The sequence below is a fragment of the Eleutherodactylus coqui genome, chromosome 13 (assembly GCF_035609145.1).
Source record: "Eleutherodactylus coqui strain aEleCoq1 chromosome 13, aEleCoq1.hap1, whole genome shotgun sequence".
In the NCBI taxonomy this organism is placed as follows: Eukaryota; Metazoa; Chordata; class Amphibia; order Anura; family Eleutherodactylidae; genus Eleutherodactylus; species Eleutherodactylus coqui.
The window spans coordinates 85,698,930-85,725,648 of NC_089849.1; the positions used below are offsets into that span (position 1 = coordinate 85,698,930).

The 26,719-nt window shown below is 43.4% G+C and overlaps 1 protein-coding gene across 6 annotated transcripts in view; it reads left to right on the forward strand.

Moving 5' to 3' along the window:
• LOC136588551 (zinc finger protein 271-like) overlaps nt 1-20,647 on the forward strand; it is a 30,987-nt gene extending 10,340 nt beyond the window's left edge. For 2 of the 6 annotated variants that reach the window (XM_066587872.1, XM_066587871.1), the window contains 5 exons: nt 6,253-6,357; nt 12,034-12,199; nt 13,724-13,981; nt 15,131-15,186; nt 16,927-20,647. In XM_066587872.1, coding sequence (XP_066443969.1) covers nt 13,932-13,981; nt 15,131-15,186; nt 16,927-19,103 — 2,283 coding nt within the window. In that variant the 5' untranslated portion in view covers nt 6,253-6,357; nt 12,034-12,199; nt 13,724-13,931 and the 3' untranslated portion in view covers nt 19,104-20,647. Of the gene's footprint in view, nt 1-6,252; nt 6,358-12,033; nt 12,200-13,723; nt 14,387-15,130; nt 15,187-16,926 lie in introns of all 6 variants that reach the window. The other 4 variants (XM_066587874.1, XM_066587873.1, XM_066587875.1 and 1 more) reach the window with 4 other exon arrangements.
• Nucleotides 20,648-26,719: the final 6,072 nt, after the last annotated feature.

Consider the following 26,719-nt stretch of genomic DNA (forward strand, 5'->3'; position numbering starts at 1 on the left):
ATTGCCTTGATGTATAACCCAACTGTGCTTGAGCTTTAGGTCATGAACTGACAGGCGGACATTCTTCTTCAGGACTTTCTGATAGCAGAATTCATGGCTCCATCAGTTATAACAAGTCACCCAGGTCCTACAGAAGCAGAGCAGCCCCAGACCATCATACTACACCACCATGTTTGACTGTTGGTATGAACTCATTGTGGATTGGGGTGTCAACTTTTCACCAGATGTAACAGGACCCTTGACTCATCAGTCCACAGATTATCCCAAAAGTCCTGGGGTCATCTAGATGTGTTTTGGCAAATGTCAGTTGAGCCTTTTCGTTCCTTTTTTGGTCAATAGTGGTTTGTTCCTTACAACTTTCCCATGAAAGTAATTTTTTCCCAGTGTATGTCTTATTGTGCAACTATATATACTAACAATTCAGGCCCGCAGTTCTATAAATGTTCATCTGAGTTTTGTGACGACCTGGATGATTCATCAATGCACTCTTGGTGAAATTTTGGTAGACTGGCCACTCCTGGAAAGAAGGTTCCCCACTGTTTCAAGTTTTCTCCATAGACATGAAGACAGAAGAAATGCGGAGCACTTTCTTGGATAGTATTTTGAAATAGACAGAAAAACAATGAATGCTCACCTTATCCACGTTGTGGTGGAAGGCACAACAGCTCAAACAAGCCTTTAACCCTTTCCAATCCACTGTCTGACGTCTGAAGACATTATGATTTAAGGCTGTACAGCTCCAATGTTGAAAGACGTCCGTCGGGGGTTCTCTTACTGTATATTGCCAGCCTCTCTGCTGTCGAAGCCTATCCAACGTGTCACCTCATGCAGTACTGGCTTTAGCCAGCAGATAGCGCCGTTGTATAATGGCAGAAAAAGAGTGAGCCCCCTAGGAAAACCAGGATACAAATTAGATTGGAAAGGGTTAAAACTATCATGGATCTGCCACATTCACTAGGAAACCACTTCTGAAGTAACCAAGACTTCAAACCCAAAGTAAGCACAAAAAACCCAATGTATGCGCTCCCCAGTCAGTAGTGGCTCTACCAGTAAAAGTAGATGACAGCACAAGTATACAGTAAAGTCCTATTTAATAGAAGTGTAAAGCATGTCTGTGACATTTCTAATAAAAAGGACTTTATACTTGCTGACTCACTATTGATTGGGGGCATGTATCCCGAAAATTTTGAGTTTACTAAAATTTTCTCCATTTCTCTTGCTGTGGTTTGCTGGCGTCCCAGAGCCTTCGCAAAGTCTTTATAACACTTTCCAGGCTGGTGGATTCAATTACTTTGTTTTGTACTGGTATTTGAATCTCTTTAGAACGTGACATCATGTGCTGCATTTGGAGACCACCTAGCTGACTTCACGTTGCCAGATAAGGTCGATTTAAGTGATGATGAGATTCAACCGTTCTGGCAGTAATCATGTCTGGATGTGGCTAGTGAAATTGAACTTGTCAATTGTATTTAATTAACTCGTTGATTTGGTACCTAAGGGGGCAGTTACTTTTTCCTTCAATAAATGATCTCAGCATTTTATGTTTTTATCGGTTATCTTTGTTTAACATTTAAATAGTTTGATGATCTTGAACATTCCAGTATGACAAATATGCAAAAAAAAAGAAGAAACTGCAAAGGGGCAAATGCTTTTTCATGGCACTGTATATATTCAGCGTGTGTTTATATAAATCGGTCAAAAGTTTTTGAACACCTCAATTTTTCCAGTTTTTATTGATACTTAGACAGTTTAATGAATCAAATGTACTTAAAAATAAAAGCATAGAACAAGTAAGAGGAATACAAATAATGGATTAATTTTGTTTCACCAAATCTACTTGTTTTACTCTTCGAAGTAGCCCTCCCTAGCTGATATAACAGCATTGTTTCTGCTACTGCATTCAGATATTGTTCAGAATTTTTTTCCCAACATTGTTGTAGAAGTTCCCACAAAAGTGCTGCACGTGTAGGTTGCTTTTCTTTCATCCTTCTGTCCAGTTAACCCCATTAAGTTTGTTGGAGATGAAGTCTGGACTGTGCAAGCCGTTCCATTCTTTGAAACCTACCAACTTCTTGTGTACATAAGTAGTTCTGATATAACCTAGAAGTATGTTTTGCATCATTGTCTTGCTGTAATATGAACTCCTGACCAACTTGGTGTACACCAGAGGGTATTACATAGCGTACCAAAATGCTGTGGTAGCCCTTTTTGTCTAGTATGCCAGTCACCAACTCTGGATCCAGGAAGAGCCCCAGACCATCACACTTCTTCCTCCATCTTTGAGCCCCAGACTATCACACACTCAGGAACCATCCTTTCCCCGACTTGATGGCATACAAAAACCCTCTGTGATGTACCAAATCTCACATTTTGATTCATCAGTTCATATGACCTCCTTCCGCTCTTCAGTAGTCAACTATTGGTGCTGCTTGGCCCAGGCAAGCCTTTTTTTTTTTTTGCAATCTTTGCAGTGGCTTTCTTACTGATCCTCTACCTGTCGGACCTGCAAGTAGAAGTCTTCTATTATTTAATCCATTATTTTTATTCAACTTAACTTATTTCTTCTGTGATTTTATTATAAAGTACATTATACAAGTAAGTTAAACTGTATAAATATCAGTAAAACTGGGAAAATGTTGGTGTTCTAAAACGTTTGACTTATAGTGTGCGTGTGTGTGCGTGCGTGTGTGTGTGTGCACATGTATGTATATTATACCCAGCATGGACTGATTGATACATCTGCAATGTATAGGAGCATGGAAACAACAAATAGAGAGCACTTTTTTAATTCCACTAATAAATCATCAGATACATCTTTATTCTGGAAACTTGCATTTTTTTTAAACTTACGTTTTGCAAGGAGAGTACGCACATTTGCTTATCTCTATTCTCCGCGTCTCTCCATGATTCTTGTGCATCACACTTCACTCCATGCATATAGATGAAATGGTTTTTATGTAGTTATTCATTTTAGTTTGTGGTCTTTTAATAACTAAATAAACTGTTTTAATCATATACAGGAGTGAAGTTTGGTGAGTAAAGATCACATGGGAGGAACCCTGAGAAGGGAGATAAGTGAATGTGTGTGCTCTTCGCACTAATAAGAGTGAAAAAAAGCAAGCTTTCTGGATAAAGTTGGATAATTAGTGGTATTCCAATGGAATGCTGTTCATGCGCTACTGCTCCCAGATAATACCATACAGACCATACAAACTCCAAAGAATCTAGCTGTACATTGTAAAAATAATACCACACTGCCTCCAAATAATACCCTACAGACCACACAAGCTGTCAAGACTGCAGACATGGACCTGCTGTACAACAAACTGTTTTAACTTTGGGCTAATTCTGGGGCAAAACCTGGGCATTCTTTGTATTCACCCTTTAACCCCACTAATTGGGGTGTGGCCCTCCCTCCCAGGAATTCCAGTCCCTTATCCCAGAATCAGTCTTGATATTGTTATAACTAATGCAAACTGGTCAGACTAATGATATCGTGCTAGAGATGTGATTACAGAACAGAGCCTGGGTCAGGACAGGGAACATTCTTGTATAACGATGAGGTCAGGAGAGGAGAAGACTGAAAAGCTGGGTAGAACAAGTATGGATCAAACCAGGAATCGGTCAAAATAAATGAATGGGCAGGGAAAGACGGAGGGAAGGCTAGACTAACTGCAGGTTTATCTGGATTGGCCAGGGATGGTAAAGCTGTATATGCACACTTGCCTTTTAAGAAGAGGGCCAGCTGTGCACACATGCAGCCTATGGGGACGTGGAAACTGACAGGTGATGCTGCATCTGCTGCAGAGAACAAGGGACGCTGCGCTGGCGATGACTGACACAAAAAAGGGCAGGGGATGCCGCCGATTATAACCAGTTGCTATAGCGCTAGCTAAAAGTAATATTTTACTCACTGCACATGTATTAATACCATAGTACCCCCAGCACACCATACTAATGCCAAATAATCTTGTTCTACATTGCACAAATATACCATATAGACCATGCAAGCTTCAAGTAATCTAGCATGAGAACTCAGCCTCAAGCTTTTTGCTGTTAAAGGGAGAAAAAGAGTATCTGACACCAATTGGGCCTGTATGAAAAACTATTTGCCCACTTAGGGTAAGGTCCCACGCTGTGGTCAACTACATGTGGCCGAAATCGCACCCATGGTAAACAATCGTTGTAAGACAAAATCCTTCGACCGCTGGCTGCTGCAGACGAGCAGGGTAGTGCTTGCAGTTTACTACAGACTGGAATTCTAAGTTCAGTTAGAAGAGTCACAGTCCGAGTCAATTACTGCCAACTGTATTGAATCTGAACATTGCTTAAGGGTGCCTATACACACTACAGATGGTCCGTTATAACCACTTGCATATTGCTGCTAATTGCGGACTATCTCTGGAAACCTTTCTACAAAATATTTGCTGCCTGGGTGACATCACAAATGAAACCATGAATTCTACTGTCTACCAGAAAATGCAATAGGTGATAGTCTAGTTCTTGGTCCATGATCTAATGTTAAAGAATAGTTGGATTATACCCAACAATCTGAAGCACCAGATTAAGTTCACCTTAAAAATCTTTTTACTGACCCAATCCCGGTTATGGCTTAAACCTCATTTAGGCTCTGTGATAGGACCTTAAACAGACAGGTTGTGCTTGAAAGCCTCCAATGTGAGTAAATTGAGGGAATGTTTCAAAGAGGGAGTCAAAATTCTGCTAGTGATGTGAAAGACTGATTTACACATAGCAGAACCTTCTTGGTTGTCCAACCAAATATTAAGTTTAGGAAGGCAATAACTTTCTCACTTTTTGGGTGATTTGGCTAGATATCTTTTTTTCACCAATAAATAAAGTAATGATTTAAAAACTGTATTTCGTGATTACTCAGGTTGTTTCTGTCTTATATATTAAGACTAGGTTCACACTTGCGATGTGGGATTCTGTTGTTTGGCTCATTTTTAGGAGACTAACAAGAGGAAAACTGGAAGTGTTGCATCCAGCATATGCCAGACCTGAATGGTGCAGAACGAACCCCTTTGGCTATAATGGGGTCTGTCCGACCTCGGTATATTGCTTGGCATTTTCCGGAATAAAATTGCACAGTTTTATCCAGGATTTTATGTTGGATGGGCACTGGAAGCTCCAAATGAGTCCTCCAGCACAGATGTCAACCTAGTCTTATTTGAAGAAAAGATTAAACTCAAGATACCCTGTTCTGATCCAACAAACCCCTTCCCCCCAGTATGTTACCATTTTTTTACCACTCATCCACATTCCATTCCTCAATCAAGCATGTATCATCCCAATTTAGGCAAGGACTCAGGCCTATCTTCCACAGCTTTTTGCTTCCTGAGCCTCCCTGCTCTTTTTTCCCCAGCCATTTATTTCCATTATAATATCCCAACATGACACAAAATAATAACACACTATATAGTCAAAATTGTATTTAATCCATTCAAAAAAAAAAGATAATGTAAGAAAATGAAACGCTGTGACTTTAAGATCAAACAACCAGATTTTTCTGTGTTATTAAAGATGCATTAATTTAAGAAACAAAATGCTCTATGATTTCAAATGAACTTACTTCATACCCCACCTGTCATCAGGGAGCGGGAAACAGCTGAAACAATAGTATCAGCTGTATCCCGCTGTGAATTCCTGATCGCTGATCTTTCAGCATGCTCTCTCTAGAAACATAAAGAAGGAAGAAATCCTTCAAAAATTTGGTGCTCTAGTCCCATTTTCTTTAATGGGTCTGAAGTCCAGATTTTACTTAATGTCTCTAGGTGCACGTTACCCAGGAATGATGTTTTTAAAAGCATACTTGGCTTTTCATATAGCTTTTCAGAATAAGTGTACATTATGTGTACACGGGTAATGACACTCTTTCTGACCATTCTATGACTTGTGTCCTGCATTTCTCATAGTTTTCCTCTCTGTAGGCTTTATCTGTAACTCTCAGTTCTCTCTCAGCTTGTGGGAGAGAGAAAACAGTAGCCGGTGTTCCCTAACTTCCTGTAACACACTCACAGAAATAACTTCATCATGTAGACAGTAGAAAAGTACTGAACAGTGTAGATGTGAACAAATAACCCTAACAACTTACCATTAGCTCTAACAGCACATCTGTGTGTGTCTCTCTGCTTTTCCCCTTCCTACTCCCCTCTCTATGGACTTCTAGGAGCAGCATGAGTCATCTCTCTCCTTCACATCCTGTTCTCTATCTTGTTATCTCTGTTACTACAGAGGGGCATCTCTGGACAACAAGCAGTGGACAGCAAATTAGAGAGAAGGGAGACTCCCAGTGACCAGCACTTTAGAGGGATTTTTCAGCGCAACACTTCATTGTAGGTAAATAAAGTCATTTGCAGTTGTTAGTTATTATATTGGCTTTAGCATAAGTACCGGTTGTATGAAAAAGCAGTGACCATTTAAAATCATTCTTCTGAAATTTCTGGGACTAATCTACCTTTTAGACGGTATGAGATGTCGGGCAAATGATGCCCCCAGTGATGCTTGCTCCTGTGCTGTTATACAGGAATGAATATCGTTGGCATCGCTCACAGTGCTGGGTGGAGCGGGCTGGGGAGCATGCTTCCCCCGCCGCCTCCATTCACAGTAAGCAGGCAGTCGCTCAAAAGTGACCGACTGCTGTTTACACTCATCGGCACGTCGTTCTGTTTTCTGCATACAGACATAACTAAGCAAGTCTGATAACCTGAGGACATTATATGTACATGTAGTATTTCCATAGTCTCTAAAGTGATAATATACCGTAATATGAATCAAGCTCTTAACACTATAAGTAAGTTTATGTCCTGGCTGGAAGGCACTTAACCCTTTCCAATCCACTGTCTGATGTCTAAAGACATTATGATTTAAGGCTGTACAGCTCCAATGTTGGAAGACGTCCGTCGAGGTTCTCTAACTGTATATTGCCAGCCTCTCTGCTGTCGGAGCCTATCCAACGTGTCACCTCATGCAGTACTGGCTTTTAACCCGGTCAATATACATCGCAGCATGCAAAGGATTAACAGAGGGAGCGTGCTCCCTCTGTGACATCATCAGCGCTCCACAATGTAATTGCGAAGGGCCAGTGGGTTTTCCATGGAAACTGGATGCCTTACACTGATGTTCGGGCCTGCCATGGCCTTTGATCGCTATTGTGAGAATTAAAGGAATTGCATTGTAGATGTCCTGGAATTCATTATCATAGCGATCAGAGCTTTTATGGTTCAAATCTCCTACAGGGACATAAAAAATGTAAAAATAAAAACAACTTTTTTGTGCACTTTCTCGTTGAAATAAAACACACACATATTTGGTATCATCATATCTGTAACGACCTGTGCAATAAATTGAACCCACTATTTTTTTTTAACAAGAAAAATGCTTATTTTGTTCATTTTGCCTTTTAAAAAAAAACGATAAAAGTGATCAAAAAAATCAGATGTACCCCAATATGCTAGTCATAAAAACTACGGCTCGGTACACAAAAAAACAAGCCCTCACAGAGGTCCGTCTATGGAGAAATAAAAAAATGATGGGACTTTGAATCCAGCGATGTAAAAACAAATAATTTCCAAAAATAAATGTATTGTGGAAAAGCCTAAAACAAGCGAAACATAATTTTGGTATCATCGCGATCCTACCAGCCCGCAGACAATCATGCAGCATAAATGACATGAAACCTTTTAACGCTGTAAAAAAGGGGGGGGGGGGCAGAATTGTTTTCTCTCCCTGCTCTTGAAAAAATAAATAAAAGAATGGTACCAATAAAGAGTACAGTTTGCCATGTAAAAATCTTCCCTCATACGGCCATGTCGATGGAAAATTAAAAAGTAATGGCTTTTGGAAAGTGGAGCTAAAAATACCCAAAACATCATTGTTTCCCTATTGCCAAAATCGGCCGTGTCCTTAAGGCTGATTCCACATGGCCGAGAAATCGTGCAAGATTCGTGCCATGATTCACGGCCCGATATCACCCATGCTCATGTAAAACCATCTCAAGGGGTTAAGGGTCCTTTTACACAGAGCGAGTAATTGTTGGAACGAGCAAACAATGACAAGTTGTTTGCTTTAAAATTCTGTCAGTTTACACACGCAGATAATTGTTTAAATCTTTTCGTCAATCGCTCATTTACTCAACTGTTGGTCTTTCAGGGGACTGTGCCAAGGACTGGGAACGACTGAACGATCACTTTTTACATGTGTTGGGTTTTTCTTTTTACATGTAACGACTGGCAAATGACTGAACAATGACTTTTATGCCCTCAGAAAATGAACGACGAACTATCATTGGCCATGTTTACACTGAACGATTATTGTTTAGTTTCACATGATCTACCGATTTTATTGAACAATAATCATTCTGTGTAAAAGGGCCCTAAAGGCTATAGACCCCTTTTGGGCAGTTATCTTTTGCTATTGCTTCCTAAATCGAAATTTAAGCACCAAAGTGCTAACAACCACTTGTCTGTGAGTAACTGAGTGAGTTACATGCTCTGCCCCTGACGGTGACATCATCACAGGTCCTTCATCAAGTGAGTTACTTGCTCCGCCCCTGATCACATGATGGTGACGTCATCACAAGTCTTTCATCCCAGCCACGACTTGACGTCAGCGAGCAGCTGAATTACCGGAGCTCTGAGCTCCGCCCCTGATCACATGACGGTGATGTCGTGATAGGTCCTTCAATATTTTGACCAACTCCAACTATCATCACAGGTCCTTCCGTGAGTTATAATATAGTAAATGACATCATCATATATAAGTGGCGCAATGCACCACCAGAAACATTAGTACCATAAATAATACTAATAACTAGTCTTTCCAAATGGGTCTTCATTAAAAATTTCCTGCCGCAGAGTCTGTGCAGTTCCTTTACATAGCAGGCTGTAATGATGCTTCTGATGTAGATCGTACAGCACACTATTCTAGGTTGTGTCTTCTGCACTTTCCCTTTCCCTCAATATTGGAGAGAGCAGCAGGGAAGGGCATGAGATTGTACACCTCAACATTCAACACTTCAGAGAGAACCAACACTCCTAATGTCCCATTTGGACGGAATGATAATCGTTCAGTTTAAACTTTGACAAACGAGAATTGTGAGCTTTCCGATCGGCGTTTAGTTTCAGCCAGCATAAAAACCAGCCCGCCTTAGACACTTATCATGCCATTTAAACACTGCTCGGTTAGTGTTTCACATAGGAATGTAAAACACCGAACGATAAGTGCCATAGGGCGAATGAGCTAGTGATGATGTCACCAGCTTGTCCCGTCTGGCAATCAAGAATCAGGAGATTGTCGGCCTGTGTAAAAGGGCCATAAGTGGAGATGACTCACCTGGTGTGAACAGCCTGTCCTAAAGTGGGGAGGCTGTCAAACCTTAGTCCAGTTTGGCATGGAGAATATTTTCACTTCGTCATATGGGATGGGATGGGGGGCCCTCACCTTCTCAAGACTCCACCAGTCGAGAGCATCTATAGGAACTTCGAAGGTGAATCTCACCTGGGCTGTATATGGATAAATCAAAGTAAGCAAAAAATTGCAGCTCTTCAGGGGTTTTGATATCAACAAAAACAATATGATTAGTGGATAAAAGTGGTTCCAGAGCCGCAAACTTCAGGTATGCCTAGAACTAATTGTTGGTGTGAAATGAGGTCCGAAGCCACAATTCTTGGCTGCTGTAATTTTTTTTAAACAAGTGCGGTACATCCAAACGGGTATGCAATGTGTTTCGGAGGTTCTACCTTCTTTATGCTTGAAAAAAGAGGTATTATATTAGTTTATGTATTACAAAAAAAAATTACAGCTGCCTAGAATCGTGGATTCGGACCTCATTTCACACCAACAGTCAGTTCTAGGCATACCTGGAGTTTATGGGGGTTCTGGAACCCCCCCTAGAAAGTAAGCGCAACTTCATTTGATTTTATCCACTAATCGTATTGTTCTTATTATACTAAAACCCTCGGAGAGCTGCGATTTTTTTTTTTTTTTTTTAACTTATTCTCAACACAAGATGGAAGAGATCTCTCTTGGGCTGTGGGAGGAATGATGCTGTACTGATTTATGAAAGCTGATAAAGGCAACAGCATCATGGAGACAGGTCTTACTTCTGGCATGTAGGCTACTACTGGGAGGGGCACATTCACATGAGAAAGCTGGGAACAGTTTGTAAACTCCATATCAGGAGGTCTAGTGGGTCTGAAAATGAATAAAGGAATGACTCTTGCAACCTAAAACTTTTTAAACTCAAGGTAACCCCTAAAGTGAAAAGTTTGCTATTGCTGATGTCACATGACCTGTCCTTAGTCACAAAGAATCTAGTCAACATATGGGAGTTATGGTCGCAATATGATTGGTATATCAGATGTTTATATTTGATTTCTTAACAGTAAATTACATTTTCTTTATTGGTGAATTCTTTGAACTTTTTAAATGTGACTCTAACACAACTGTTTCTTGTTTATACCAGATGTAACACTGTAGATCTTACGATTTCTCATCGGCTTTGTAAGAATTTCACAGGGTCGCTCCTCTCTAGAAAAGCAAACTCCGGACTACAGGGTTATTACAGATGATCTTCCCCATGTGAAACCCTGATAACTCTGTTTAATGACACTCAGATACAGAACTTTGAGATCAATTAAAACAGAAACTCAAAAAGTTTTGTTGCGCAACATCAAAAATGTTTTCCCTCTCAGAGGTGATCAGTGTGACCTCCTTGGTCACTGGACACACATGAAGGCTGTAGTCACGTTCCTGACATACATGTTGTAGCGGATCACGACTGATGCGTACTTGCAGATCACACATCGTGAGTGATGAGGAGGCATGTAGACTCTAACACGCCCGCAGAGAAAAACATCTCAAGGTGTAAGGTCCGGGAACATGGAAGCCAAAGAAGTTCACTATTGTCACAACGTGCACGGCCAATCCATCTGTTTGGTAGTCGCCGGTCACTTCTGACATCATTGTGAAAATGGGGGCTTGGGGGACCCCATCCTGTTAGAAGATGAAACCTGGGATTTCCTGTTCCAGCTGCGACAGATGCCATATCTATAGCGTCTACGTACGAAATCCCCGGGATTGTTTACTACAAGTTATAGCGTAAAACATATTTACCGTGGGAGAGTCACGCATCTACTCCCTGTAGACGGATGATTTCCCCTACGTTCCGACTTTGTTTGTTGCCTGAAAGATGAAGGCGGCTTCATCACTAAATACTCCATGAAACCATCGCTTTCAATTACAGTCTGTATACTCTCACAGGAAGAACCTTGCCGCACTTTGTCATCCGGTTTCAGGGCCGAAAACAATTGCAGTCGGCAAGAATAACAACGTAAACGTTTACGCAGAATCTCCCACACAGTCGGTGGTTGGACATTCAACTCTCTGCTTGCTCTAACGGTGGATTTTTGAGGACTTTGTGTGAAAGTTGCCCGGACGCTCCACTGTTTCCACACTTACTGATGGACAACCGGATGATTTTCGCTTACGGATGCGACCTTTTTCTTTAAAATTAGAGTACCACATAGGAATTGTGCGCCCGCTGGGCGGAGCTTCACCAAAATTTGTTTGAAAATAACGTTGCCCAGTAACTTTGTTGGCAGCCATTTTGCCTCATATCCTCCTAGCGACGACTACGGTAGAATAAACTTTTTTGGGCTTCAGACAGTCCTTGTCGCCCATAGCAACCAATCACAGCACAGATTTCATTTTACCTCACCAGCTTGAGAACTGAAAGATGCTCTTTGATTGGTTGCTATGGGCAACAAGGATGTCTTATGGTAGACAGTTTTGCTAAATTAAACTTTTTTAGTTTCTGTTTCCATCGATAACCAATTTCTGTATCTGAGTGTCATTAGACGGAGTTATGGAGGGAGGTCCACATTGGGAAGATCATCGTTAATAACCCGGTATATAAGAAGAGTAGACAGTTCATGTTGTAGTCATTAGTGACCTGTACAGTGAGTAGTACCTATCTTTACACAGAGGGATGCTTTATAACATCTGTCTCAATAGGTATAGAACCATACTGTTGTGAAGAAGGCATGTGATGGATGTAGGGGAATCAGCCGAACCTTGATCAGTTCATACTGCCTGCACCTCAATCACAGATCCATGAGACCAATAATGAGCAGAAGATCTTACAGTCATCAATAAGATCAGAGAGCTGCTGACAGGAGAGGTGAGCGCTGCTGGGATGCCAGGGAATTATATAGTAATGCCAATAGAAGCCTAAACGTTATATCCGGTAAACTGTATATGTGAGTTTTCAAAAAATCTTCAAAAGCAGCCCGGGTCTTCATTGGCATGGCTATGCTGCTACTTGCATCCAGTTTCAGCTCTGTCAACTCCATTTCCCATGTATATTTTTCTGCTGACCTGCTCTTTGCAATCCACTTAGACATGTGTAGCGGATTCTAAGTTAGTCATTCTGCAAGTACTGTACTGGTCAGGACTTTCTCTCTTCCCATGCTGCCATGTATGAACCTGCTCTAATCAGCTGTAGGGGAGCATCTGAATACTTGCTCTTCGTAACATGTACTAACTGGCAGTGTCCCCATGCTTTGTTGCTGTTGTTAGGCATTTAGTCGTTCATGACCCTAGAGGCGAGCTTCCTCCATGGTTATCAGTTTTCCACTGCTTCTTTCAGTTGTGTGATCTCCATACCAGCATCAGCTGTGACAGTAACAGCCTTCATGTTATTTGGTGGCCAGGTCTTCTCGGGCTACTGATCTGTCCAAGCATTAAAGATTTTTCTAGTGACTCTGCTCACATTACATGGCCAACATCTGTGAGCTTGAGCCCGGTCCGCTTGTATTCCGGGAGCTCAAGCTTGGCCTCCATGAGGCCGGTCAGCTTGTCCTCCGTCTGCCCGACCGCGGCCATCTTGTCCTCCGTCTGCCCGACCGCGGCCATCTTGTCCTCCGTCTGCCCGACCGCGGCCATCTTGTCCTCCGTCTGCCCGACCGCGGCCATCTTGTCCTCCGTCTGCCCGACCGCGGCCATCTTGTCCTCCGTCTGCCCGACCGCGGCCATCTTGTCCTTTGTCTGCCCGACCGCGGCCATCTTGTCCTCCGTCTGCCCGACCGCGGCCATCTTGTCCTCCGTCTGCCCGACCGCGGCCATCTTGTCCTCCGTCTGCCCGACCGCGGCCATCTTGTCCTCCGTCTGCCCGACCGCGGCCATCTTGTCCTCCGTCTGCCCGACCGCGGCCATCTTGTCCTCCGTCTGCCCGACCGCGGCCATCTTGTCCTCCGTCTGCCCGACCGCGGCCATCTTGTCCTCCGTCTGCCCGACCGCGGCCATCTTGTCCTCCGTCTGCCCGACCGCGGCCATCTTGTCCTCCAGTAATATATCAGGTCTTATACGATTCAGTACTTCTCTGTTTGTTACTCTCGCCGTCAAGGGCATACGCAGCAGCTTTCACTATCTCCACAGCCCAGATGCATCAATCCTCCTTCTATCAGCTTCACTTGCAGTTCAGCTTTCACATCCATACATGGCTATAGGGAATGCGATGGTTTGCACTATCCTGTGTTTAGTTGCTCTGCTAATATCCCTACTTTTTCAGATATTGTCCATGTGTAGCATTGTGCTTCGCCTCCGTGCTATCCTACGTTTTATCTCTGGCATAGATTCCCCATCTGGGTCCATTTTCGAATCAAGGAAGATGAAGTCTTGTACGCATTCTATGTCTTCGTTACAGGAAAGACTGAGATCAGTCGAAGCAGCAGTCCCTGAATTGCAGGCAGGATTCCGGTGGGGACGCAGCAACCGCGACCATATTGCAAATGGACCATGGAAAAAGCTTGAGAATATCAAAAGAATATCTACATGTGCTTCATCAACTACATCAAGTCCTTTAACTGCTATGGCGCCCCCTACAAGAGCTGGGCGTATCGGCACGCCTAGTCATGCTGATAAAATCACTTTATACCAATCAGGAAGCCCCTGTGAGAACACGGTATGGGGACACAGATTGGTTTGGGATTGGCAAAGGTGTCTGACAGGACTGCATCATCTCACCGTTCCTGTTTAACCTACATGCAGAAAATGAACCTAGACAAATTGAAAACCAGGGTGGAAAAGGTGTCAAAACATCAACAATCTCTGTTATGCGGATGACAAAACTCTGCTTGCAGAAACAAAAGCTGGTCTGAAGTTGCTGATATGGAAGATTAAAGCTGAAAATACAAAAATCGGCCTCTACCAAGAATTATGATGACTGAAAAAAATGGCCATATTCAAATCAAAATCAACGAGACTTTGTTACTAGAGAAGCCAATTGTCTAATAACAGGCAGTGGACTGCAAAAGTGCTAGAAGGAAGATGAGCAGAACTTGTGTGATACGTTATGGTCCTTTTAGAGGTGACGATTGTCAGATAATCGATGCACGACACTCGTCACAGTGATGCTCTTACCTGTGCCGTTCCACAGGAGAATCACTCACGGCACTGCCACCATGGAGGTCGAGAGGCCGGGGAGCGATCTTCGCCCACCCAACTCCAGTCACTGTAGGGAGACAGTCCTTCATAAGTGAGTGACTGCTGTTTACAGTGAACTGCATGCAGAAACTGAACAGTTCTCATTCAGTTGCTGCATGCGTTTACATGGGACGATTATCGTTCAGAATCACACGGGAGTGCAGGAATCTGAAGGATAATTGCCTGTGTAAAAGGCCAATTAATGTCCATTTAAAGTAACCCTGTCTCATTAAAAATGATGTCCTGTCTACAAGCCACATGCTCTAGATCAGAGTGAGGTGAGCAGAGGGATGCACAGTTTTGTAGGAAGAGGTTCAGTGGAACATAGAATTGATTTAAAGACTACCGACAATAGGGTTTCATTAAAAAGTGTGCACCATTTGGCTTCTGTAGCTTCTATATATGTATGCTCATACTGTATATAGCAAACTGCAGAAAGCCTTTCACCAGCAGATCCATCAGTGAGCTCATTTGACTGCTTAGTTTCCAGCCCCTTTCCCTCCCAAATGTCGTTATCAATTGTTTATGACTAAACAAAGATAAACTTGATGTTCCATAAATGATTTAGTTATAAGTATCATACATGGACATTGTCATCTGCCTCATACTTCTTTCCTTTGCTTTAAAGCATGGAGAATGAACCGGAGCGTGAAGATCGTTTTGTCAAAGTTCATGGATCTATGGGTATGAAGAATTTTTTATAGGCCTATATATTAGACTTGAGAGATAGTTGTGAGCTAATTGTATATTTTCCCAGAAAACATTTCTTGTAAGTCTCTCTATTTTATAACTTCCTGCCACAGAAGCCTACAGCTAATATTTCAGTGAGATTGAACCACTAGCATGTGATAGTACACCACTAGCCACTGGTCCTAGCAGAGGTACTACCTATAAATATACTAGGGCACACACAAGTATTAACTAGTATATAACCCCTTAAGGACCAAGCACCGTAAATCTACAGCGCTTGGTCCTAGGCTTTAATCCCCGCCGATAATAGAAATATGGCGCGGGATTAAAGCCTCCACTCCTGCAATCAAGCAGGAGCAAGTGAGGGCCCCAGCTGTCAGACACACCCGAGGACCCAAAGGAGGTTGTTAACATCTTCTGCCTTCTCCTTTTACGGGTACATAGTGCTCCATGAGCGCTATGTACTAAGAAGTGAAAGTGGAAGTGCCTCTTCCACTACGTGACTCGGTGATCACGTGACTGCCGGGTCCCCCTGTTAGCAGAGCTGCCTCCTTAAAACACCGGCTTCACCAGACTTTCTTGCTTTTCTTCAACATTGACATCAGACAATATTCACACGGCATTCACAGTGCATGTACCAAAATAACACCTGGCTGTCTGGCCACTAACTAACACAATATTGGGCCTCTAACCACAGGCCTAATGCCCAACTTTACCGTTCATTGTTCATAGTCCATATCCTTATCAGTGTCAGCGTAGGGGGTCTGATGCTGCTTGGCAGGTCATGTCTGTCTCTTTCAAACCGTCAGAGCAGACTAGCAGTGTTGGCTTCATGTTACTGTCACCATCACAGGGTATTAGTGTATCTTGACGCCACCAGGAAGAAGTGGTAGGTTCAAGATTGACAGGGGGATTATGGCCCCTGTAGCTGATTGGCTGCAGAGCTCCATGGGTTGCAAGTCCAGGCAGCCCACTAAACTCATGCAGCAGCTGCAGTGATTTCTGACAGAGATGGAGGGTTAGTGTAAGGGTAAGTGTAACAGTTAGAATTACAGATATAATATAAGGCTAACTGTGACACGTACCCCTCACCCTAACCCTCAATCCCTGCCACAAATTGGCAGAGGCTGGTTTGCCTATGGCTTACAGCTGGCAAACCCACCCCACCCCCGACACTGTGTAGTCCCTTGGCCGCTCCCACTGCGTCCGAACCATCCGGGAGTGGTGTCACTGGCGTCCCCGCTGCTGTGCTGGCACCGCCAACAGTACGCTCCCCATGCAGGCCACAGCATCTGGAAGCGTTTCTAGTGTCATCGGCACTGCTGTCCCTGGGTCCCACTTCGACAGCATTTGAAAGAAGCAAGGAGCTTCCGCTCCCCCAGCTGGCCAAGCAGGTGGCAGCGCTGTGACAGGTGTCCCCGCTGAACTGCAGGACTGTAGGCTTCCTCTCCGGCTCCCCCTCCGGCCAAAGCAGGCAAGAGCGCTGTCACTGCCGCACATGGGTCCAGCTTAGGCTTCCCCGCAATTCTCCTAGTGTCCCTGGCTGGTAGCTCGTTTTAGGGCCTTAGGTTCTTGACCCAATCGGGAGCTAGGGGTGTGACATTACAACGCTATGCAGGAAAAGAATCGCAGCATGTCTAAAGTGATGTCTATCTGGACAAAAATATTTTCTTATACAATGAATGTTCCTGTTTCTTTGAAATGAGGGAATAAAACTGATTTTTGTTTTTGTAGATTGGGACACGGACAGAAAACCACCTGAAGGATTTCATGATGTCACTTCCCTGGACCACACAACCTCTAAATCAAGTGTAGTAAGCTGTAATCTGGCACAATCTGTTAGAAATGTAAAAAAGGAGTCTTTGTTACACAAAGCTAGTGGCAATAGTTTCAACTCACAACTTCCAGATACACAACACAATACTGCTTATATCAAGGAAGAGTCCCAGGAAGAAAGCAACCCTCACATGCATACCTCCAACATTCTAACCAAGAATGTGTCTACTTCTAGTGACATGGATGTATTGTCTACAGAGGGAGGCGATCGGATAGGCTCTCACATCGGTACACCAACTGATCAGACACAAGAACAGTATACGTCTCCTCAGATGGTTAGAGACCACCTACCTGAAAAAGCAAATGCCTCTGAAGAATACACAAAGCCATATCATATTAAGGAGGAATCGAATTCATGCGATGAAGATAGCCTCACAGATACTGACCCATATTCACCCATACATGGTGCCAATGCCAAGAACACGCCTAGCCAAGCCAATGAAGAATCGGCATGTGAAGATCCGCATGGGGACGTGTGTACCCCCACAGACCATGCGCAATCATCAAATGACTTGAAGGCAGAATCAGATTCTTCTTCTGAAGAAGAGAATATCTCGGATAGTGAGATACATCCAACCACAGATTATATCCCTGTGATCATCAAAGAGGAATCTGTCTCATGTGATGAAGACCACCTCACAGATGGGGACTTTTACTTGTCAGTAGAACATATGGACCCACAGTTCCCCTCCACATATGATGGAGATTATCCTTGCCCTTTATGTGGAAAGAACTTTAATACAACACTGGAACTAGCAAGACACCAACCAATTCACATGCGAGGGAAGACTTTCCCATGCTCTCTATGCGAGAAATGTTTTAGCAGTAAATCAGATTTGATGAGACACGAGCGGATTCATACGGGAGAGAAGCCCTTTCTATGTTTTGAATGTGGGAAAAGTTTTAGCAAAAAATCAGACGTAGTCCGACACGAGAAGATCCACGCGGGCGAAAAGCCATTTTCCTGCCCCGAATGTGGAAAGTGTTTTAGCCGGGACTCGCATCTTATCCGACATCAAAGAATCCACACAGCCGAGCGTGCGTTTACGTGCTCCGAATGCGGGAAAATTTTCAGCCGAGAATCCCAGCTGATCCGACACTTGAGAATTCACACAGGAGAAAAACCTTTCTCTTGCTCACAGTGCGCTAAATGTTTCCGCAAGAAATCAGACGTTGTCCGTCATGAGAAGATTCACACTGGAGAAAAGCCATTCGTTTGTTCCGAATGCGGCAAGTGTTTCAGCCGGCATTCGCATCTCGTCATCCATCGACGGGTACATACGGGAGAGAAAACGTTTTCATGTTCCGAATGTGGCAAGTGCTTCACCCAATACTCTACTCTCATCTCGCACCGTAGGATACACACAGGTGAAAAGCCTTTTTCTTGTACGGAGTGTGGAAAATGCTTTGCCCAGAAGAGAGATTTAAATAAGCATATGACTCTTCACACCGGGGTGAAGCCATACCCCTGCTCAGAATGCGGAAAGAGCTTCGTATTGAAATATGAGCTGAGAAAACACGTGCGAATTCACACGGAAGAAAAACACTTTGTCTGCTCCGAGTGTGGCAAATGTTTCATCACAAAGTCCGACCTGGTACGTCATCAGAGAATCCACACGGGAGAGAAGCCTTTTGCATGTTCAGAATGTGGAAAATGTTTCAGTAGACACACTTACCTTGGCATCCATCAGCGGGTTCACACCGGGGAGAAACCGTTTGTTTGTACAGAGTGTGGCAAATGTTTTAGTCAACGGACAGCCCTTGCAGCACATGGTAGGACTCACACAGGAGGTCGGCCATTTGCATGCTCAGAGTGTGGCAAGTGTTTTAGCAAAAAGTCAGATCTTCTCCGACATCAAAGAATCCACACGGGGGAGAAACCGTTTGCATGCCCAGAGTGTGGTAAATCCTTCAGCCGTCACACCTATCTCATTATACACAAGAGGATACACACTGGGGAGAAGCCCTTTCTCTGCTCCGAATGTGGCAAGCACTTCACTTATAAGTCACACTTGGTCCGACATCAGAGAATCCATGTGGCAGAAGATGCCTTCCCTTACTCTGAGTGTCACTAGGCATATGGAGACTTGGTTGGAGGTCATAACTGAACAAATAAACATTAAAGGAGGGTTATTGAATGGGTTGGTGAATAACATTTTAGGAGGAGGTATTAATGGCAAATCCCTTTTAACTTTGAGATCCCACAGAAAGATTACTACTTCATATTTGAATATGAAATTATGTGGGAACTAAGGACTCCAACGTGTTTCTTGTGCGTGTGTTGCAAGCCTACAGTAGTCTTAATAAATATCGCATCATTTTTTTCTCCTGTTTGGCTTTTTATAGGAGGGTTCCACCAAAAGAAAACATTTTTTAGTCACCAAATTAAAAATCAATATCAATAACATGTTAAAAATATTTTTATTGGACAGCAGATTTACTGTTGGCAGCGTTTTAAGTTGATTGTGATTGCTTCCCTTTCAGGGGTGTTTACAGACCAATGTGCTCTATGGTCTGGCTTCCTGCAGCCACCACCAGAGGGAGCTTACAAGCTATTTGCGTACTGCTATAAACTGAACTCAGTAATGACACATTATACATACAGTACGCTCCCCTCTAGTTGCAGCTGCATGCATCTTAAATGTTATGTATTAACCCTTTCCAATCCACTGTCTGACGTCTTCCTACATTCTGATTGAAGCTTTTACAGCTCCAATGTCAGAAGACGTCCGTGAGGGTATTCTTACCGTCTATTGCCAGCCACTCCGCTGTCAGATCCTCTCCAGCGCGCACGCACTGGCTTTAGCCAGCAGATGGCACCGTTGTATGACAGCAAAAAGAGAAAGCCTTTTAGGAAACTCTGAATCCAAAATTAGATTGGAAAGGGTTAAATCTATGACCATGCAGCAGGGTTTTAGGGCGCTATTACACTTGCATTTTCCTGACAATTGCCGGGCTGCACCTGTAAATGCAGATGCAGACCAGCAATTAGCGCTATTACATACTGGTAACGATCCTGTAATAATGCTAATTGCCAGGTTGCACCCGTGCTTGCAGGTGCAGTCTGGGAATTGTTGGGAAAACGTGAACGCTAGCGGCTACCATTTGCGCTTGTGTAATAGTGGGGTAAGACTTGAGACTGTTATCTAGGATTAGCAAACTAAATGTGCTTTCTTTCGAAAACAGCATTACACCTGACTGCTGTTGTATGTTGTATTACAGCTCATTCATTGCAGTGAAGCCGAGCTGCAGCACTGGCCAACCAATCCACAGGCGAGCTGCCTTTAATAAAAGAAAGTTGCTTTTTTTTCTAATTCTGAAAAACTCCTTTAAAGAAATCTCTGTGGTTCTGAAGTCTAAAAAGTAAGAAACCAAAAGACATTTTTTGGCCACTTTGGCTACTATTTTAGCCTCTACCTGAAGAGTGAGGGAAGATCACGTGTGTCAGTCAGTACTGGCCCTTTTGACAAAAATGAGGTCCTAAAAAGTTCGCTTTTATTAATTGGGAAAATCTAAACAGAATTCATGAAACCTTAACCCCTTAGTGACTAGGCCTGTTTGCACCTTAATGACAAGGCCTAATTTTAGTAATCTGACATGCGTCACTTTAACATAGAATAACTCCATTAAGGTTTTGCATATCCAAGCGATTCTGACATATTTTTTTTTTGCCACATGTTGTACTTCATTTAGGCAGAAAAAAATAGACCGATATCATCTGTGTATATTTATTAAAAGCGCCAAAATTGGGAACATTTTGAAAAAAAACATCAACTGGAATTTCTCAAATATGTGCAAACATAATACAGAAATTTTGATAAGATATATATTTCCATCTGTTTATTTTATTTTCTGCGCACATTGGAAAAACTTTTGCTTTGTTTTGTTTTTAACCATTTAGGAGACGTCCAAATTTCACATTAATTATTAACATTTTGAGGAACACTTTGTTTTCCTGCACCAAGCCAAGATTGCAAAGGCTCATAGGTGTCAGAATAGATACCCCCACAAATGACCCCATTTTAAAAACTACACCCCTTAGTGTATTCACTGAGGGGGGTCAGGAGTATTTTGACCCCACTGTTTGTTTTCAGGAATTAATGCAATTTAGACAAGAAAAAATTGAATTTCATATTTTTGCAAATATGTAATTTTAAACACAGGATTTTTTTCTATAGTGCACATGAAAATGAGGATTTGCACCCCAAAATGGATCCCCCTGTTGGTCCCATGTTCAGAAATATTCCCATTGTGGCCCTAATCTTCTGTCCGTATGCACAACGGGACCGAAAAGAGCATTTTAGGCCTCATTGCCCACTTGTAGACCCCTTGAGCGGCCCAAACGATGGAGAACCCCCACAAATGACCTCATTTTGGAAACTAGACCTCTTAACGCATTAATCTAGGGGTGTGCTGTGTATTTTGACCCCACAGTTTTTGAATGAATCTAAGCAAAGCAGAAGTAAAAAAATTACAATTTTCATTTTTTTAGCGATTGTCATTTTAAAAATAGGTTTTTTTGTACAGCACACATATGAATGAAGACTTTCACCCAAAAATAGATCCCCCTGTTTGCCCCGTGTTCAGAAACATACTCATTGTGGTCCTAATATTATGTCCGTATGCACAACTGGGTCCTAACCGAAAGTAGCAGCGGGTGGTTTTCAGAACAGACATTTTGCTTTAAGGTGTTTTAGTCCCCATTGCACACGAGTATGGCCCTTGACCGGCCAAAACAACAGAGAACCCCCACAAATGACCCCATTTTGAAAACTAGACCCCTTAACGAATTCATCTAGTGCTGTACTACGTATTTTGAACCCACCATTTTTAAATGAATCGAAGCAAAGCAGAAGGAAAAAATTATGATTTGTTTTTTTGGCAATTGTCATTTTAACCCTTTCCAATCCAATTAGTATCCTGGCTTTCCTAGGGGGCTTACTTTTTTTCTGCTGTTATACAATGGCGCTATATGCTGGCTAAAGCTAGTACTGCATGAGGCGACACTTTGGATAGGCAGAGAGGCTGAAAATATACAGTAAGAGAACCCTGACGGCCGTCTTCCAACATCGGAGCTGTACAGCCATAATTCATAATAATGTCTTCAATTACAAATCGCTTGTGTGAAACAGCCCTAAGTCTTATGTGGAGATGTAATGCATATATGGTGATATACAGGTATAATGGTTATATCCTGCATCTACAGTGGTGTCGTAATTGGTATACGGAAATATGAGCTGATACAAAGGTATTCTGATTATATGGAGGTATATACGGTGGCCAGACATAGGATCCCAGCTGCTGCAGAGGGGTACATATCTCTCTATTATTTTACTCCATGAAGTCCTATTGTAACTGGACTGCCCCGTTAATAACATGGAAGCAGTTGTACCATTTATGTCTTTTATTGAGCACGTTGAGTGAGGCTGGTCTCATATGACTGTGTGAACCAGTGTGCCGCATGTGAGAGTCACGTGTAGCACACAGCAAGTACCCCATGACATTGCGTACTTTCTGCTCGCTGCCAAGCACTACCTTGGTGTGTATGCGCGTTGAATATGTGCCAAGATAGCGCTTGCCGTGATTTTTCTTGAGTGTGTAGTTCCGGAAATTTTTTTTAAACTGCGACGTGGCAGCTTCTGACAGGCTGCTACAGCATATAACGCATACCTGATATGCTGTGACCACACGCTCGTGTGAGCCCGGCCTAAACATCCACAATGAAAGGAGCAAGTTAGAGTGGTTTCACATTTGTGCTGGGGATTCCACTTTCAGGCTCCATTCGGAAAGCAAGAAAGGGGAACCCCCACGGATGGATGGTTTCTGTCTCTGGATGGAACTGAACAGCGCCAGGTGGTCACGATTGACTATAATGGGGTCTGCCAACTTTTCGCCCAGTTTTGGGATGGAAGAAAAAGTGCTGCATGCAGCCCTTTCTCTTCCCAAATTTGCAGCCAGATCTGCGTTGGAATTTCTGGCCAAAGGTTCCAACAGAGATGTGAAACCTGCCTAAGTGAACCTCTGTGTTAATGACTTCTCCAACAGCAAATTGGCAATAAACATTTTGTATCTTTTATGACAACAGAGAATAAGATCTCAACAATATAAACTCCAAACTCAACAATTACCCATCCCCTTCACTCCTGAAGAAGATCACCATCCTTGCTAGACTATATAGTCATGAGATTCAGTTACTTTGACTAAGGCTGGGCCCTGATGAGGACTCAGCTCCATTTCTGATGTCTAGAGTAAGGCTTAGGTTGAGCTTGCTTGTTCCGGCTACAGGTTCCTTAGCTGGAAATATCTTATTGTCAACTGCCGCACTGATGTCGAAGAACACATCCTCATTGTCCCTCTCAGTGTCAAAAGGAAGGTAGAGTGATCCAGAAGTAGCCGAGGTCTGGTACACGAGATGGACGATCAGTTGTAGAGGAGCAGGTATGTGGGAGAGATGCTTGATTAGAGGCACAGGGCAGAATAACATGCCGGCAGGGGAGATACCATGATCATTAAGGTGGTCTGGTTATCTTCCCGGGTAGGTATACTGACAGAGAAGATACCTGGATCACTGAGGCCGTTCTCCTATGATAGAAGGTGGTCACAGCTGCCGTTATAGGCGAAGGGCAGGCACACCTGTGCCCCGTATGATAGACGGAGGGCAAGCCACTGCTGGGGCCCCTCCTGCTCTGACAAAGGGGGAGCCTTCAGCCAAACCCCACCTGCTCCGACAAAGGGGGAGCCTTCAGCCAAACCCTGCCTGCTCCGACAGATGGAGGATGAGCAGCCGCTGTTTTGGGGTCACAACTGGTGCCACTCTTCCTTAGACGCCTGCTTTGACAGACAAGGTGAGCAATAGCTGTGGAGGCGAGCCACAGCTGGAGCTCCCTGTTCTGACCGACAGAGGACGGGCCTATGGCCTGGGACCCTATGACGGACAGAGGGCGAGACATAGCTGGGGCCCCTCCAGGTACCACCCTTCGCCTCTGAAAAGACTTCAGAGGAGGACATCACATGAACAAGGCAGTAGGTGTGTATAAAAAAAATCCACTACCCAGCTCCTTGTCACCTCCCCTAATAGCATCATAACTTAGTTTCTGGTGCTGTAGAGAGGTGATGAGTTCCCTTTAAGCATTTTAGCAATGCTCTCTCTCCCTTCCTCGCTACAGCATTCAATTAAGTATCCCCATCCTCTCCTTTTCCCTGGCAGTCGTTGAAGGCAAGCATCATTGTCATTGCGAAGCTGGGTAACGACCCTTCCTAGTACATGGGTTATCATCCCATCTCACTGATCTTCTCCAGTCCCCCGGGTCACCTAACCACAAGCTGACCGGATAATTTTCTTCTTGTTTTGGAGTGTCCATTCTCGGCATTCTTCTTCCGGTCAGGTCAGTGAGGGTTACATCACTAGTGATATAACGTTTACTGTCTAGCAAGGAATGCCGATCTATTGCCGAGACTGCGCATGTGTGCTGTCTTACTGCGAGTGTTCATATACCATTGCAGAGAGAGCGCGCATGCGCAGTCTCTGCAATAGCTCGGCCCTTCCTGCTAGGCTATGAACCCTACATCACTGGTGACATAAGTGTACATTGCCCTGCAAGAAGGAGAATGCCATCAATGGACGCTTCGTCACTGGAAGAAGAGGATCTGGCCGGCTGGAGGTGAGGTGACCCAAGGGGGACTGCAGGAGAAAATCAGCGGGGAGAAGATGCAGTAAGAAGACTAACGGGGGAAGAAGAGGTAAGATATATTTAATCTTTTTTTAATGACAGAACCCCTTTAAGCAATATTATTGAGGGGCTATCCTCATGAGTGTAGCATAGTGGTTTAAATCATCTACAAAACAAGGGGTGCCCCATGGCATTAAAGTGGATTAAAAAACAGTCATAGACAAAGCTTAGGTTTTTCCTCTTTTACCCAACAGTTTCTCATTAGTTAGGACAATGCTACTTATATAGCTAAAGAGATACTCTGCTTATGCAAAGTTGCTGTCAAATGAATGATATCAAAGTTCTTAGTCTGCACTGTGGCTCTGCTTTGGATTTTCTGTCTGTAGCTCTATAAAGCATCACCTTCTCCCAGCACTTCAGAAGTGTTTATTCCCCGGATGCCCTGGATACGTCTTATAGACATTCCAGCTTTACAGGTTAGCTTGCTCAGTAGGAACGACTAGAGATGGCTTTATTCTCTTCATCTCTCAGAATCAGATTGATGACCAATAGGAGGGCAGCGCTTAGCGGGGGGACACAGGAAAGAGCAACGTATGTTTCAAGCTGTATAGCGGCAGGGATGTGGTGTCCATCCTGGAAAACAGTGATGTGGGTAACCATCTGAAACGAAGGGCAGGACAAGAGGCTAATAGCTGCTCAATTTCTCCCCTTAACTGGTGTGCTTATGCAAACACCTTTTTTATATGTAAATTTTTTGAAAATTCACTTTGCAAATAGAAAATTCCTTTACCTTCATAATCCAGGTCCCCTTACATTGCTCTTTGATAATCTGGATATCCCACCTACCGTGGGAGTGATTCTTTCTTCATAGAATAGTAGAGTTGGAATGGACCTCCAGGGTCATCGGGTCCAACCCCCTGCTCAGTGCAGGATCACTAAATCATCCCAGACAGATGTCAGTCCAGCGGCTGTTTGAAGACTTCCATTGAAGAATAACTCACCACCTCCTGTGGTAACCTGTTCCACTCGTTGATCACCCTCACTCACTCTCTGATGTCTAATCTGTGTCTCCTCCCTTTGTTTCATCCCATTGCTTCTAGTCTTTCCTTGTACAGATGAGAATAGGGCTGATCCCTCTGCACTGCGACAGCCCTTCAGATATTTGTAGACCGCTATTAAGTCTCCCCTCAGCCTTCTTTTCTACAAGGTAAACATTCCCAGATCCTTTAACCGTTCCTCATAGGACATGATTTGCAGACTGCTCACCATCTTGGTAACTCTTCTCTGAACTTGCTCTAGTTTGTCAATGTCTTTTATAAGACAATTGGGGTGCCCAGAACTGGACACAGTATTCCAGATGAGGTCTGACCAGGTAAGAGTAGAGGGGGATAATTACCTCCCATGATATAGACTCTGCTTTTCTTAATACATCCCAGAATTGTGTTTGCTTTTTTAGCTGCTGCATCACATTGTTGACTCATGTTCAGTCTATGATCCATTAGTATACCCAAGTCTATTCCACATATGCTGCTGCTTAACTCAATTCCTCCCATTCTGTATGTGTTTTCTTTTTTCTTGCTCAGATGTACTTTGCATTTCTCCGTTAAATACCATTCTGTTAGTCGCTGCCCACTGTTCAAGCGTGTCTAGATCTTTTTGAATCCTCTCTCTTCTCTAGTGTTAGCTATCCCTCCTAATGATTCGGAATACACAGTACAGACTCCTATAAATACGGGTGGGCAATGTCCATCCTCATTGCTTACTCATAAGTTGCCTATGAGCTGTATTGTACAGGTCAAACAAATTATAAATATTCACACGGTGGTATAGTTATCCCACCTTCTTGCATTTCTCTCTGTGTCAGATATGTGCTGGCAATGTGGTGGTGCACCAGGAACAATTTTGCACATATGGTGGGATTGCCCTTCAAATATACTCATTTTGGTCGAAGATTTTTAGCCTACATAATTGCCTGACTAGGCGAACTTACCCGTGCATTCAATTGGCCTTCTCTCCATTGT